The sequence below is a fragment of the Typopeltis vanoorti genome, chromosome 13, assembly GCF_054136105.1.
Source record: "Typopeltis vanoorti isolate ZY-2024b chromosome 13, IOZ_Tvanoo_1.0, whole genome shotgun sequence".
Classification (NCBI taxonomy): Eukaryota; Metazoa; Arthropoda; class Arachnida; order Uropygi; family Thelyphonidae; genus Typopeltis; species Typopeltis vanoorti.
The window spans coordinates 58,243,032-58,258,337 of NC_143561.1; the positions used below are offsets into that span (position 1 = coordinate 58,243,032).

Here is a 15,306-nt window from a genome sequence, read left to right on the forward strand (position 1 = left end):
CACCGATAGCTACAGCCTTCAAGAAAGAAAAAAAAAAAAAAGAAAAAAACAAACAAACACGTGTAGTTGTTTTCTATTAGACAGACCATTTCAAATTATACAACCCCTAATAGCTAATTAGAAAATTATAGGCCAATGAAGATCTTCAATCATCTGAGGAGTAGTGGTTAAGGTATTGGAGAAAGACAGAATTCGGGACTGCATGGATAGGAATAGGATACTTTATAAAGGACAACTTGTGAAAGATAGGTCCTGCCTTAGGAATTTGTTCACTTTTTATAATAAAGTGACAATGAAGTTGGATAACGGAAATGGATACTTATTGCTAGACTTTCCAAAAGTATTTTACAAGATTCCTCATAGAACTCTATTGCATAAATTGGAACAAATGGGGATGGATATAAATATAGTTATTTGAATTAGAGGGCTGATGGACAGATATCAAAGTGTGATTTATGGAGGAGCTGAGTACAGGAGAAGGCAAGTGACCAGTGGGGTACCACAGAACTCAGTACTTGGTCCTCTGTTATTTAATTTGTATATCAATTATATAGGAAATGATTTGACAGGAAGTATTCAGTGTTGTTTGCTGACGATGCTAAACTGGGAAGAGCAGTGGTAAATGAAGATGATGAAGGATCCTGCAGGAAGACTTAAAACAGACTAACAGCAAAGGTAAATGCCTGCCAGTTTAATGTGGTCAAGTGTAAGGTGATGCATTTTAAGAAGATATCAGAAGCTGTGTGCTACATATTGTTGTAGTACACAACTTCACAACTTCTTCGTTACCACGGAATCCGCTAGTCGATATCTATGTGCAGTAGTTCATAAGTGGCCTTATTAAAGCCTTATATAGGGGAATAATAACCTCTCTCTCGCTCTCTCTTTTCCTGCAGGAAAGTGATGAGGCCAGGGACTCGGGCATAATTGTGGAAAGGGAGTTGAAGTTTAGAGGGCATATTGTGAAGGTAACCAAAACAGCACATCCGATTACGTTTGTTGAAGAACACGCTAACAAGCAGGGATAGAGGTTATTATTCCCTATATAAGGCTGCTGCACATAGATCTAGACTAGTGGATTCCGTTGTGAAGAGGATCCAGAGGCGAGTGACAAAGATTGTGGCAGGTGCGTGGAATGTTCCATACGAGAACAGATTGGTGATCTGTAGATTTCAAAAACTAGCTAATAGACGAAAAAGAGAAGTTATTAAAGGGGTTTTATAGGATTGACACTGAAGACTTTTCTACGGTACATGACAAGCAGGGAGAGAACAAAGGGTCACCAGTGGAAGTTGTAAGAGTGTGGTTAGCAAGGGTGTTAGGACTAGATTTTTTGCTTGGAGGGTGGTGAATGGATGGAATGGATTGTCAGAGGTGGTCATGGGTGCCTTATCAGTGAATGAGTTTAAGTAGAAGTATAATAATAGGTATTGTGTGAATAAATGGATCTCCCACGATGAGCCTTCTGACTCCATGGAGATACCTGTATAATAATAATAATAATAATAAACTTAAATATATAAATTCCGGTTCTGCCCAACCTTAAACTTTCTTCCCAGATTTGGAGTGGCATAAAATCTACCTTACAATGCTTGATGCTATCCAGAAGAGAGGCAATTCGCTGAGATGAATTTTCTTACACATATGATCCAATCACTTCCTGCATAGGAATTTTCAAGAGTGTTGCTCCACCGAACTGGCCACTGCCATTCATATTCTTTTCTCTAAGCATGTAAAAACATGAACAGTTAACTGTGATCGGTTAACATCGATCACGGTTCATCTATATTGTGTTAGGATTAGGGACCACGAGATGGCTGCACTTGTTGAGCCGTCTCTTCACCGCATGCCACTTAATTAGTGATAGCATTGGGCCAGCTATATCTTATCGGATTGGGTACCAGTGGAGATTGAACTGCCCACTCAGTCTCCAAAAGTTAGATAGGGCTAAAACAGCCTCACCTACTCTCTATACTGGAATAAAAGGCATTAGCAGATTTTGTTTTGTTTCGTTTTAATTAAGAAAGCAGTAAGCACAGTTCTAGAAGTACCAGTTCTTAAAGATACAACTAATTTGAAGCACTTATGCTAAATGCTGATAATCTGCTAAGTAAATCGATTAATATAATTTAAAAATACACTAACCTGCAAACATTAAGAAAAAATGCCATTTAATAGGGAGAAGTGACTTGTCAATTGCAAATCTTTTCTTCATCTGTTGTCGCTTATGACTCATAGTTTATAATTCTGTTGAAACAAAAATAATAAACTATAGATGTCTGTAAATTAAAAGAACATGATCTACACATAAGTTTGACAATTTACCTAAAATAAAACGTTAGTACCATTTCGAATGTTTTTGTTTTAGATTTATATAAGAACATTTTTATAATTCATTATAGTAAATACTTAAATCTACTAAAAGTCTAGTAAATCTAGAAAATACTTACCAATTCTTTCTTCATCTGTTACCAAAGAACAGATGAAGAAAGACTAACTTCAGGAAGAAGAAGAAAAGCTACATGGTATTGCAGTTGAATCGTGAACGAATGGCCGACAGCCACATATTTTTTAAAAATTTAGGGACATTAATCCAAGAGGTGAAGTGTACATCATGTTTGCAAAATTACAGTTCAAAACTTAAATGACTTTAATTTACTTATCAGTGGAATGTCAACGTTTATTCCCGTTTTTCGTTAATTATGTGATATTGTTACGATAACTAAATATCAGAAATTCTTAGCGAGCGTTCCCTACCCAGATTTATGTATTTATATAGCATTACTGTTTTATATGAAAATGTTAACTGTACATAATCATTTCGTTCTGGTATATCCCCTATACCAGAACGAAATGATTAACCAAGTTAACTGAGTAATCAAGCAAGGATCGGGATCTAAATATAAATTTCGAAGTTGTGCTCGGACCTCCATCAAAGAAAGAAAATCAAAATACTGATAGTATAGAATACAGTCAACTTTCTTTGATTAAAACATTGTATTTTCAAGCATTGCATTAAACACTGCTGGATTCGAGCAGATAATCTATTTCTTGTGATGATGTGCATATTGACATCGTATACAGGAATTTTTTGAGATATAAAATGCGTTCTCGAAAACCAAGTGTCAACAACCATAGATCTCCTGTGTTATAATAATAATAATAATTTGCGATATTTACATGCCTTTGAGGCACGTGACCTTCTCACAAAGGTTTGGGGAATTTGTTTCGATAGATAGCATCAGTTTATTTATCTCAAATACCATACCACCTCAGCAAGTTTCGTCGCTTTTGTTAAAAGCCAACTTACTACTTATAACGAAATTTTGAGTCTTTACACACACTTCTCGAATGTTCGACACAAGTTTTATGCATCTAAAATAATTTTCTTTCTTGATACATATTTTTTAAGCTATTCAGATATCAAGGGAACACATTTATTCATGTTAGAGAAATCTCAGATACTGTAGGTAGGTTTCGCTTAAGCATACAGCAAAAATATACTAAGAACAGCAACAACAAATAAAACATTCACTTTCTTACCTTCTCTTCTGGAATTAACGAGTGGAACAAGAAAAACATTTGAAACGCTACTATGATTTGTTCACAGAATACGAATACATTTGGCAAAAATGTGCTTGAAATGATTGTAGTCATCTTAGCGTGAACGTAATTTATCATGATTTGTGACTAGTTGGTAGGAAGGGCTTCAGCTGCTTCGTCAAGCAAAACCACACACCAAACAAAAATTACGAAGCTGAAAGAAATCAAGCTCATTGAAGGATGTGCTCGTATACCATTTAACGCTTTTAACATTTTCAGTAATCATCAATAGTTCATAATTTTAGTAATCATTTTGACAATGACAAAGTTTATTATTATTATACAGAGTATATTATAATACTGGTAGATTATATACAGATTAAAAAAAAAAAAACCTAATGACATCCAAATACAAACTATATAAACAGAAAAGAAATCAACTAATAGCCAAAATACGCGCCGAAAAAGAAAAAAAAATCTGCAGACATTAGTAATATGAAAGAAACCCGTCCGACACTTAACGAATTGCTTAACAGAAAACGTAATATCCCCGCAAGACTTCATTGCCAAAAAATTTCGGTCAAGGCACTATTATTATTACTATTATTACGTGACACCTCAAGGGAATCCAAGGACTCATCGTGGGACTTCGCAAAATACACCTCATTCTCTCCACTACTACTTAATTCTCCTACTAAGACATTACTACTATCAACGCCATCTACCGCCCTTCATCAGCAACACCAGTAATTTTTGTCTGTAAATGAGCGTGTTCTGAAGGCAGATTTGTCTGTATACAGGATGAAAAAACCCGAGTTTCCGGGAGAAAAATACCCTGCTACCTCCGTATGAGATCGGCTAACTCACCTTCAACTGAAAAAAAGCCCATATAAGGATTCCCCTCGTCACGACGAGAATCGAACCCAGACAGAACCACAACGCCTACCAGAATCCTTTAACCAAACCTTTGCAAACAACTATATTACTCAAGAAAGATATTACTCTAATTACGTCCAAAACAACACCAACCCACCACAGGCGGCAGCAAACTATATTCTCTCCATCGGTCTCCAATCCTGAACTGAAAGATGCCCTTTCCCAACTAAAGCCTAAAACTAGGAATAAATAACATCAAGCTGACAGACCTTATGATACAATTTAACCAACTACATCCAGTACTTTTGAAACTGATCAATGCAATACTCGATGAGGATATTATCCCCAGCAAATTACAAACAGCGCTAGTAACACCTCTCTACAAACAGGGTAAAAAAAAATGACAGAAAATTACAGACCATTACCAATTTACTTGTAATTTCAAAAACTCTAGAAAAACAGTATAAAAACTGAAAACCAAAATAGCATTCCCCATGGAAGAAACAGGTCTGTAACTTTCTTGAGTACAGATAATCCGAATAATAAACAGCAGGTTCACTCCAATGCTATAAAGTATGATTGTAGAACAAACGCAGAGCACCAGAAAAAGACAGCGACTGCCAACATTGAAACCATGCCGAAAACGAGATCCAGCTGCAGTCTTGAACGATATCAACTTGGTAATAAAAACAGTGCTTACCAAAACAGTTGGAAAAACAAATTAGCTGATGTACAGTACTTCAGTTGTAGTTACAAAACTTGGTTATACAAAACAGATGAAAAAAGGCTGATTTGCTTTTACCCCAAAATGGAAATCAAGTTTAGAATAAAAAATAAACAAACTTCAGGCGGATGTTAGTAATTTAACACTTTCATTGCCAAGCTGAAAATTGGAATTGCGTGTGGTGGCCAAATTTTTTTTAAATTTTTTATTTAGTTAGCGACGTCAACGCGATAACGCGTGATCGGCCGTTTGGTGAGAACTCGCATCGCGTGTTTGGCAATGAACATGTTAAAGAATTGAAAAGAAGGAAAACTTAAACAGGAAAAGATCAAGAGCAGTTTAGAAAAGCGATATACAACCTTGAAACAAAATCGATAACCAAAGTATTAGAAGGATTAAGACAAAAAATTGTGGCCACAGCAAATAGATCATTCGCTACGAAAGCAGAATAAATCAGTGGTCCCTTATCCATTGATTTATGTGTGTGAGAACTTGCTATAATAATAATGATAATTATTATCATTATTATATATTCGCCTTATACAATTACTTCTTTAAGTTTTGCATCGATCCTGGGGATTCCCGAATAGAAAGAGAATTTATGAAAGCAAAATGCAGGAAAGTGACATTTACTGAAACAACAAAAAAGTTTGTTTTGTTATTTAACGTAATATTCGCTGTTTACAAAGTAAAAAAAGTTTTTTTTTTTTTTTTTTTTTTGCTTTGAATAACAAATCATCTTCTCCATTTAAGGCACGAGCAACATTGTTATTATATAAAAAATATAAAAAAAATGTCAACGCAAACAGAATAACACAGCAACATAGATTGTCATTTGGAGGTCCCGACCTCCGAGATTCAGAACCTGAATTTATGGCTTGCCTTCATTATGACATTTATATTACACTGAATGGTCAATTTATTAGGGACTTCAGCTTTCAGAACAGCTTTGAATTTTTACCCAAAGTGATCTGGATGTTTATGAATGTGCTAAGGTGATTTTAGATAATTTTTCAAAGAAAAATAAATATTTATGTTTAATATAAAGTGTAAAAAAAAAATACACACGATTTATTTTATAGCTGATTCTAGTAATAGACAAGGAGTTTATTTATTTATTTTTATTTAAATTATTTATTTCGACTCCTAAAAGGCCAGCGCATAACCTGTATTATCGGTCCCGCTTAATGGCTTTGTATGTAGGGAGTGAACGCCGTTAAGCGGGAACGATGGTAGAGGTCTTTTACGAGTCGAAATAAAATAAATAAATAAACTCGTTGTCTATTACTGGAGTCAGGTAAAAAAAAAAGCGTGTGTATTCACTTTATATTAAAGATAAATATGTATTTATTTTTCTTTTAAATTATTTTTAAAAAATAAAATTATAATTTATTGTAAAAATAAATATTTATTTTTCTTTGAAAAATTATATAAAATCACCTACGCACATCCAAAAACATCAATGATCACGTTGGGCAAAAATTTATTTTCACTTGGGATAGGATTGTTTCCTTATCAAAGCTGTTCTGAAAGCTGAAGGTGATGTCCCTAATAAATTCACCATTCAGTGTAATATAAATGTCATAATGAAGGTAAGCCATAAAAGGACCTCCAAATGATAATCCATGTGTCATTCTGTTTGCGTTGATATTTTTTCTCGAATTTCAAGAAAATTTATAATTTGTAAATGTAAATTATGATTTGTAATTAGAAAGGCTTTCATGTAAAGAAAATTAAAAATATTTCCCTTCCGTTATTTATTTAATCAGCTTTCGTTTTTGTTATTAATTATGATTTGCTCCGATTTACTATTTAATCTCATTTCAACCGATATAAATTATATAACCTTAATTTCTTTTCTTTTAATTTCATTTCTTTTATTTAAAAGAAAAAATGTAATTTAATTTCTTTTAATTTTGGTAGAAGCAGCCAAATCCAGTGCTGCTTCTACCATTTGTAAGAATAGCACGTACCTTCCTGTAAGAATGTTGCTCCAAAAATGTCTATACATGATAAAAGTTTGGAAATGTGTGGTTTCCTAGCAGAATCTTACGCGTTGCTTGTTGACACATCATCTTGTATTTCTTTAACGACCTTCCCATTGTGCTGGTGCAAATGATGCAGCATTTTTGCTTATAATTTTATCAGTTATCATTTGTTAGTAGAATTAACAAAAATAGAATATGTTTAATATAAAGTGAATAAATACTATATATAAATAAGGCGACAGTTCTATGAGAAATAATTGCTATTACAATAGTTATCCTTCTGATGCGATAAGAGGTAGTAAAAATTTAGCATCGCAATATTTTGCACTTTAGTATGTGTCTTTTGGCGAATTGAAGAGCGTTTGGTAAGGTTTTCTCAAATCTCAGAATCCATATTACAGTGCATTTATCTTCAGCCTATTCGTTCCTTAGAACGTGTAGAGTCCCTAGCTTAGGGTTTATGACGAATTAATGCAGCCGGCATGTCACTCCTCTGCTACATCCCTTAAGGGCAAGTATTTAGGGACGAAAAATCCGATTTTTCAGGAGAAAACTCTACCTCCGTAGGACACCGGCTAACTTACCATTTGATTGAAAAGATCTGATAAAGGTTACGCAAGTGATAGACGAGATTTGAACCTGGGTCTTTCTTCCCAATGGGCTCGCTATACCAACTGAGCTACGGAGGCTCTACAGTGCATTTATAGGGTGCTATTAAGTTTTTATGGCAAGAATATATATATATGTAAAAGTATATTTGGAATTCAGCATTGAAATAATTTTATTTTAAACATAAGAAAGTGGAACAATTATTGGACAGGTGTACCATCGATTTTTGTGCATCCTTCCAGAGCCCTGTCGGATTAGCTGTTTTGTCGGACCAACGGAGGTCAAGTAATAATAATTTATCAGTAAACTTGTGACCACTAATTATTACTCTCCCATGTCTCTAACCCACCATGTACAGTTGGACACTTAAATATTAAATGTAAGCTAAATGAAATACATTGGAATAAATGAAAAATAGGACAAGAGAATGAACGTGTGCTTATGCTTCACACCACCACCACCACTGTAAAATAGACCCTTCTTAGCCTCCCTAATTGAAGTCAAATATAACAATATAAACTAATAATTACTCATCAATGGAGGATCGCCACTAAGTGCAGATGTACTGTAAATGTAAAAGGTGAGCGCCACGCGCAACGCCATCTCTGGCGACCTAATCAACTAGTTGGATGATTGCGGAAATTTCAAATACGCTCTCTCTGTACTCAAAATATATATACATATAGTTACTCAACTATATGTATGTATTTAACTTATTGATAAAGATATACAGGTGTCAAATAAAACTGTTACCAGGGCCTCTTGCATTATTAAACTTAAGAGACAATAAAACATGACCTAAGACGTAGACATGTTCAAATTAAAAATGATACGACATGCATCCTTTGGTTGCTAGAGGCTTGGATGCGATCTTGTCATGACGTGTGGAACATTTATAAATGCTATATGAATCTATATAAATCTTAGAATTAAAATCTTACATTAATTAATTAAAGTATGCATACTTACTACAAACATTAGCTAAACGTTGAGGCACATACTTCAGCTCTTAGTCATGGTATAAACAAGTAGATCTATTCGGTTTTAGATATACTTTAGAAAATATTACGAAATTAAAAATAAAAAATAGGTGTAATAAGAATTCACGGAAATTCTCATTGCACCTATTGACAGCAAGTGCTGTGAAATATCAGAGCGGAAACTGGTTTTCTACCGCCGTTAGCAGCCACAAGGGAACTGTGAACTGACCCGCATTCTTCGTGACTGCGAATTCACCAGAAAGACAACGCGCGGGCTATTTTAACGATTTACTTAGGTGACTTAACAATGATGATATAAGTTTTCAGCAAGTTCAAAATCATTTATTTAAAAAAAAAAAATGCTTTGTCTTTCTTTGGTGAAGTTCTTACCATTGTATTTAAGCGTAACAGAACGACTTCTACCAAATAAAGTACAATAAAATAAGTAAAATAAAGTACCTAAGAAAATCCACTAGCGTCGTTATTAACAGGAAATGCATTTCCTGTCGTTTTTTTCGTGCTCAATTAAACATGTTTTTTTTTAGTATTTAATGATATACTTCATACACAATTGTATATATTCAATGTTTACTACTGTACACAAATCAAACTTGTCGTCCATCAAACGGCCACGTTAAAGGATCTAGATTTACGTCACTACTTCTCCGTGACGGAAGTGGGTGATGTGCGCGCGCTTCTTTACTGATTTCAAAAAAAAAAAAAAAAAAAAAAAAGGGCGGGAATCAACATGTTAGAATTAACACGTTATCATAAAATAAAATATCCCAACTTATTATTATTATCTGACACCTCAAGAAGTCTAAGGATTCATTATGGCAGAGCACTCTACGCTACATCAACACTTAATTCACTGGCTACACTATTAATTCTCCTTCTACTTACATTTTTCATTCGGGATGAAAAATCAGAGTTTCATAAAGGAAAAAACCCTGCCACCTTTGTACGTGATCAGCTAACTTACCTTCAACTGAAAAAGTCCATATAAAGAAAGATTCATCTCATCAATTTTCAAAACGCCTTTATTTTTTCATGGGGAATAGAATTTTATTCCCATGGAAAAATAGCCCAATCTAACTTTTGGAGAGTGACGTTGCGCACAGTCTTCACAAGTTAGAAATGTGAAATATTAATCTAAAAATAAATAGCAAGACATTTGGTGAGGGAGCTACCCTACATTAATATATTATTATTATGTGACACCTCCAAGGAGTCCAAGAGCTTATACCGGGAGGCGCTCTATTCCAGTCGGCTACAAACATCTCACCGTCTCCCTCTACTACTTATTTCACCCACTAACACGCAGCTACCATCAAAGTTTCGTATGTTGACCTGAAAGCTTACGAGAATACAATCCTCAGCATCCCCGAGTTGCCTTAGCTTGGAATACTTAAAAGACTGCCCAAGAGTTCAATTACTCATTCTTAAGTTACTTTTAAGCACCGATCAAGAGTTCGCTTACAAAAAAAAAAATTCTCGGACATTTCGATTTCCTTCGGAGAGCTTTTGAAGCATCCGGAATTGGTGCTTTCCGGAGCAGCCTCTATCGAGACCATGTTGATGGAGTGCTTTTCCCTGGAATATGAGCAGTTCTGTTCGGTGGTAGGGTGAACCTGTCAATGAGTTGAACCACTGCTGAGTTAAATGATCTTTCGGATCACTCGTTAAGTTTAGAGTGATCTGGGAATCGCCTAGTTTTTGGAGCAGACCCTTTACTTATATAGTGGTCTCTGAAGAGACCCAACCAGTTCGAAACAACTGTCAGGCCAGTGAAACCTTTCACTAATAAAAGGCGAATATATGGACGCTTGGGTAGCGCCCATGTTTTTTAAGTAGTCCAAACCACACCCTCTGTCCAAAAAGAAACCGAACTTTTCGAAAATAGAAGAAACTAGTGGCGCCATCTGCTGTATCTTTTTGTTGTCGAAAGCAGCAACCTTCATTAGTGTTGTATCAACTGTTTATGACATTTGTTTCATTAGAAGCCGAGTTATAGTGCCAAGAGTGACAGTGTGTTTTGACGAACGGTCGGTCGTCACGAGATTCATGCTGCACGCGACGAATTATCGCTATCAATCGTTTCAAAACTTCGAGAAAAAACTCATCATTGACCGTTTGGCCAGGCGGAACGAATTCTTTGTGGATAATGCCCTTGGAATCGTAGAAACAAATCAGCATTGCCTTTACTTTCGACTTCTCTAAGCGACTTTTTTTTTTCGGATGCCCTTCTTTTGGTGTTTCCAATCAGCACTCTGGCGCTTTGTTTCGGGCTCATACTCAAAACACCACGTTTCGTCACCAGTAACGATCGTTTTAAGGAAGTTTGATTCCTTACGAGCGGTTTTAATGAGGTTCTTGCAGTTCAATTCAAAACATTTTTTTGGTCGTCGGTCAAATTGTGGGGAACAAATCGCGAATTCAATTTACGAAGGCCCAAACTCTCGGTCAAAATGTTGTACACAGTTGATTTTGGAATCCCCAATTCATCTTCAATCAATCTCACAGACGATTTTGGGTTTTATTTGATGAAATCACGCACTTTTTTGGATATTAACTTCGCTCAGTCCAGTTTTTGGACGGCCCGGCTTTTCGTCGTCCTCAAACGTCTCACGACCACTTTGAAATCGCTTAAACCACTCATCACCGTATACTTTACGAAGCATTTGATGTGTTTCGGTAAAACCTTTACCAAGTTTAACACAAAAGTCAATCGCAGCTCTCTGTTTGAAACTCATTTTCAAAACGCACTGTCAGTCTTGGCACTATAACTCGGCTTTTAATGAAACAAATATCATAAACAGTTGACACAACACTAAGGAGGTTGCCACTTTCGACAAAAAAATGATACAGCAGATGGCGCCACTAGTTTCTTCTATTTTCGAAAAATTCGGTTTCTTTTTGAACAGAGGGTGTATGGCAGCTAGGGAATGCTGAGGATTATATTCTCGTAAGCTCTCGGGTCAACTTACGAAACGTTCATAGTTTTTACAATCATTCGGCTTTGAAATTATGTTGGATTTAATATTCACTTTGCTTATGTAGTTTCATATTTGGCTTCTAGAGTTGGATTTCTGGTTTAACTTTTAGCTCAAGCACGCAGCAATGTAGGATAGGTTTCGTGGGTGGAATTCATATAATAAAAATAATTATTTTTATAGTGAAATAATAAATAAATATATATATATATATATATATACACACACACACACACACACACACACACACACACACACACACACACACACACACACACACACACACACACACACACACACAGTATATTATTTAACTAATTTTCAGCAAACATTTTTATAAAAAATAATAAATAAATTATCTAACGTTATTTATCCTCCAAAGGGTGCAGGTAGCAGGCACCCTTTTATCCTCAACTTTTATCATACCACGACGGTATGCAGGAATGACATTAACGTTATTGAAAGGTTATTTAAATGCATATTAATGCCCATACATGGTACTAACATACTGTAGGTTGATTACTCGGCCTTTCGTGTATGGACTGAACAAAAAAAATTAAAATTAACATGCATATGAATTTTATTATTATAATTTATGATTCATTGTTTATCTAAATAAACAAATATATGGTAGAAAAGAAATTAGGCGCTCCAGAAGCTTCATGTAATGTCTATGACGATAGACTGGTAGAAGAAAGTCCGTTATCGGTTCGATTCATTTTCGACTACAGAACTTTATTTGAGCCTTCTTTAAACTGGTTTCTGTATTAATGGTCAGTATGTCACGAGCGAAAAGGTTTTTTTTTTCCCTTGCAGTTTTTTTTTCAAAACTCAAATTTTAAAACTCTAATTGAGTTTAGAGTGAACGGGGCGGGGTCACTAAATCAAATGTAGAATTTACTCTATATCAGAGGATAATATCATTTAGGGTTAGGAACACGATATGGCAGCTCTCTCTCTCTCTCTCTCTCTCTCTCTCTCATCATCTTAAAGTCTACAAATCGTAGGTGCAAATGAACCCATTTACTAGTGCCTACAAATTTCAAAAGTTAGGGATAAATAAAGTCTGCCCACCAGAGGAATGAAGGGTATGAGAAAACTTATTTATGCAAAGAAAATAGAAATATTAGATTGCGAAGAGAAAGGAAAGAACCGAAGACGTGTCAAAAGCATTACAGAAGTCGCAAACGTTTTTTGCATTAATACAACCAATGGCAGATATTACACGAATTAGGGATTAATAGACTGAAAAGGGGAAGTGAATAATGCGTTCTATGTGCTAAACACTGAAGTTAATTTATGTTATGGGTAAAAGGTTCTTTTATTTTAATGTTAGATGCCAAGAATGCCACTTCGCAACTTAAAATTTATTTAAGGGATTAAGAAACCAACTTTCCCAGGCTACGAATGTAATTACCATAAAATGTGTTTTCTTCAAGTAGCTTTAAATTTTATAAATAAAATAAACAAAAAAAAGTAATTAACAAGATGTCATGTGATGCAAATGGTTGTCGTCAGTGATTTGCAATAATAATAGGCGAGGTGTCGTGTGGTTTTTTTTTCCCATTGAAATTGTCAGGATGAAGGCAACGGAAAATTTACTGAATCAGCATCCGTGTTACAAAAGAGAACGTTGCTTCATTTCTTCTAATTGCATCCTAGTTTTTGGAAGTTATTAGGTTCGCGTGGCAGCTGTATTTCATGCGAACCTCATCCTCCTTAAATAACCATTTTGAAGCCCTTATCTCTTCCTCCCTCCCCACTCTTCTTCATTACTGTCTTCTAGTTTATTATCGACATTCTGTTTTTATTGTTTAAAAACACTTCTGGCGTCTCCGTGTGTATAAACAGGCCTTCGAAAGAAGGATAATACCCAACTAAAAGTTTCAAAACAAGTATAAAAGGCGCAACTTTTGTGAATTACTTAAAATAATCCCGATGTACATTTTTATGCATAAATATTTAAATTCTATAGAGATTTCTACAAAAAGAATGAAATGATTTTTTTTTTTTTTTAATGTTGAGTCCATGCACGAGGTTGGTTAATCCAGTGGTTCTTATCCTTTTATTAGTCACGGCCTCTTAAGTATCCTAAAATATTTTAGCGGCTCCCTAGTTTGTAGTAACATAATAATAATAATTTTTTTTTTTTTTTAAATAGTGGTTTTACTTACTGATTATAATGACAAAAAATCCGAAAACAGAAATCAACTTTACTGAAATGTATTTTAACGAGACCGCTGTTGTTGACCACTCTCTACTAACTGGTCTATTCTTGCTTCAGTTGTGTTACTCAATGCTATTCGCATGCAGGAGTCTATTTGGAGTCGATTTTCATTCTTTCGTTTTAATATTTACCATTGTGGAAAATCTCTTTTCACACAATTATGTAGAAACAAAAGTCAACAAATTTTTAAAGCAATGATAAACAGGTGTGGATATTCCCTCCGGATATGCATTCAAAATTGGACCAAACTTTTCTTCTTGAAAACGGAGATCAGACTTAAATCCTTTGACAATTCCAGTAGTGTGTCATCGTCCGTTGGTGATAAATTTGTATTTTCGCAGTTATTATATGGATCTTGAATCCACAGTTTTTTACAATTAAGTTCATTATTTGGAAAATATTTATCGAACTTTACAATTAATCTCTGGAGATGACAAATAATGAAAGAATTTACGTGTAGTTTATCAAATTTAAAACCGTAGTCTGAAATAATTTGCGAATAGTTCGGAAATAGTTTCCAAAACACCTGAATGTACTCTTCGAATCCATTTATGCAGTTTTACTTTCATTGCCTCTATTTAATCTAGCATAGTATACATGTTAGACTGGTTTCCTTGTAAGGATAAATTTAGCTGATTTAGAAGAGAGAAAATATCTGCGAAATATGAAAGTTGTGCAATCCAATTATTTTTGTCATCGAAATAAATGGCCAGGCTGGATTTTTTATCATTTAAAAATATTTCGACTTCCGTTTTTAATCCTAATAAACGAGCAAGAATTTTCCCTCTCGACAGCCATCTCGTTTCTGTACGAAGTAGAAGCGATGTATGATCGTCCCCGACTTCTTCACGAAGAGCAGAAAACTGTTTTGAATTAAGAGCATTTGCTTTTATAAAATTTATAACATTTACAGCAACCATCATTACTTCGTCTAATTCCAGACTCACTTCTTTAGAAGCTAGTTGTTCTCTGTGTATGAAACAATGAGTAACCATTAGATCAGAATTCGCAATTTATTTAATTCGAAAGATAATATCGATATGACGACTTGTCAATATATCGCACATATCCCAAACTGATACTAAGTTCGCCTCTAGCTTTCATAGAGTGCAGACGTGTTTTCTGGTGCTCCCTATTGTTAGGGACCCGCGCGACCCTTACCCAGACCCCCAAGCTGCAGGCCGCGGAGGAAGACCGAAGGTCAACCTTAGCTTCGCAGGCTAATGCGAAGGTTAATCAAGCAGGAACTGTAAGTACCTCTTTTTTTTTTTCAACCACCTCATGATATGAATAGAAATAAAAGTACTGAACCTAAAGTAGATAGTGAACAAGAAAATCGTTCTGAAGGTTAGCGATTTCAATGCTA

At 34.9% G+C, this 15,306-nt stretch overlaps 1 protein-coding gene across 1 annotated transcript in view; it reads right to left on the reverse strand.

Moving 5' to 3' along the window:
- Positions 1–9,328, reverse strand: part of LOC150100191 (major facilitator superfamily domain-containing protein 6-like) — a 57,572-nt gene extending 48,244 nt beyond the window's left edge. The window contains exons 1-2 of the mRNA XM_090403292.1: positions 9,180–9,328; positions 2,146–2,247 (exon numbers count right to left, since the gene is read on the reverse strand). Coding sequence (XP_090259418.1) covers positions 2,146–2,236 — 91 coding nt within the window. The 5' untranslated portion in view covers positions 2,237–2,247; positions 9,180–9,328. The remainder of the gene's footprint in view (positions 1–2,145; positions 2,248–9,179) is intronic.
- Positions 9,329–15,306: the final 5,978 nt, after the last annotated feature.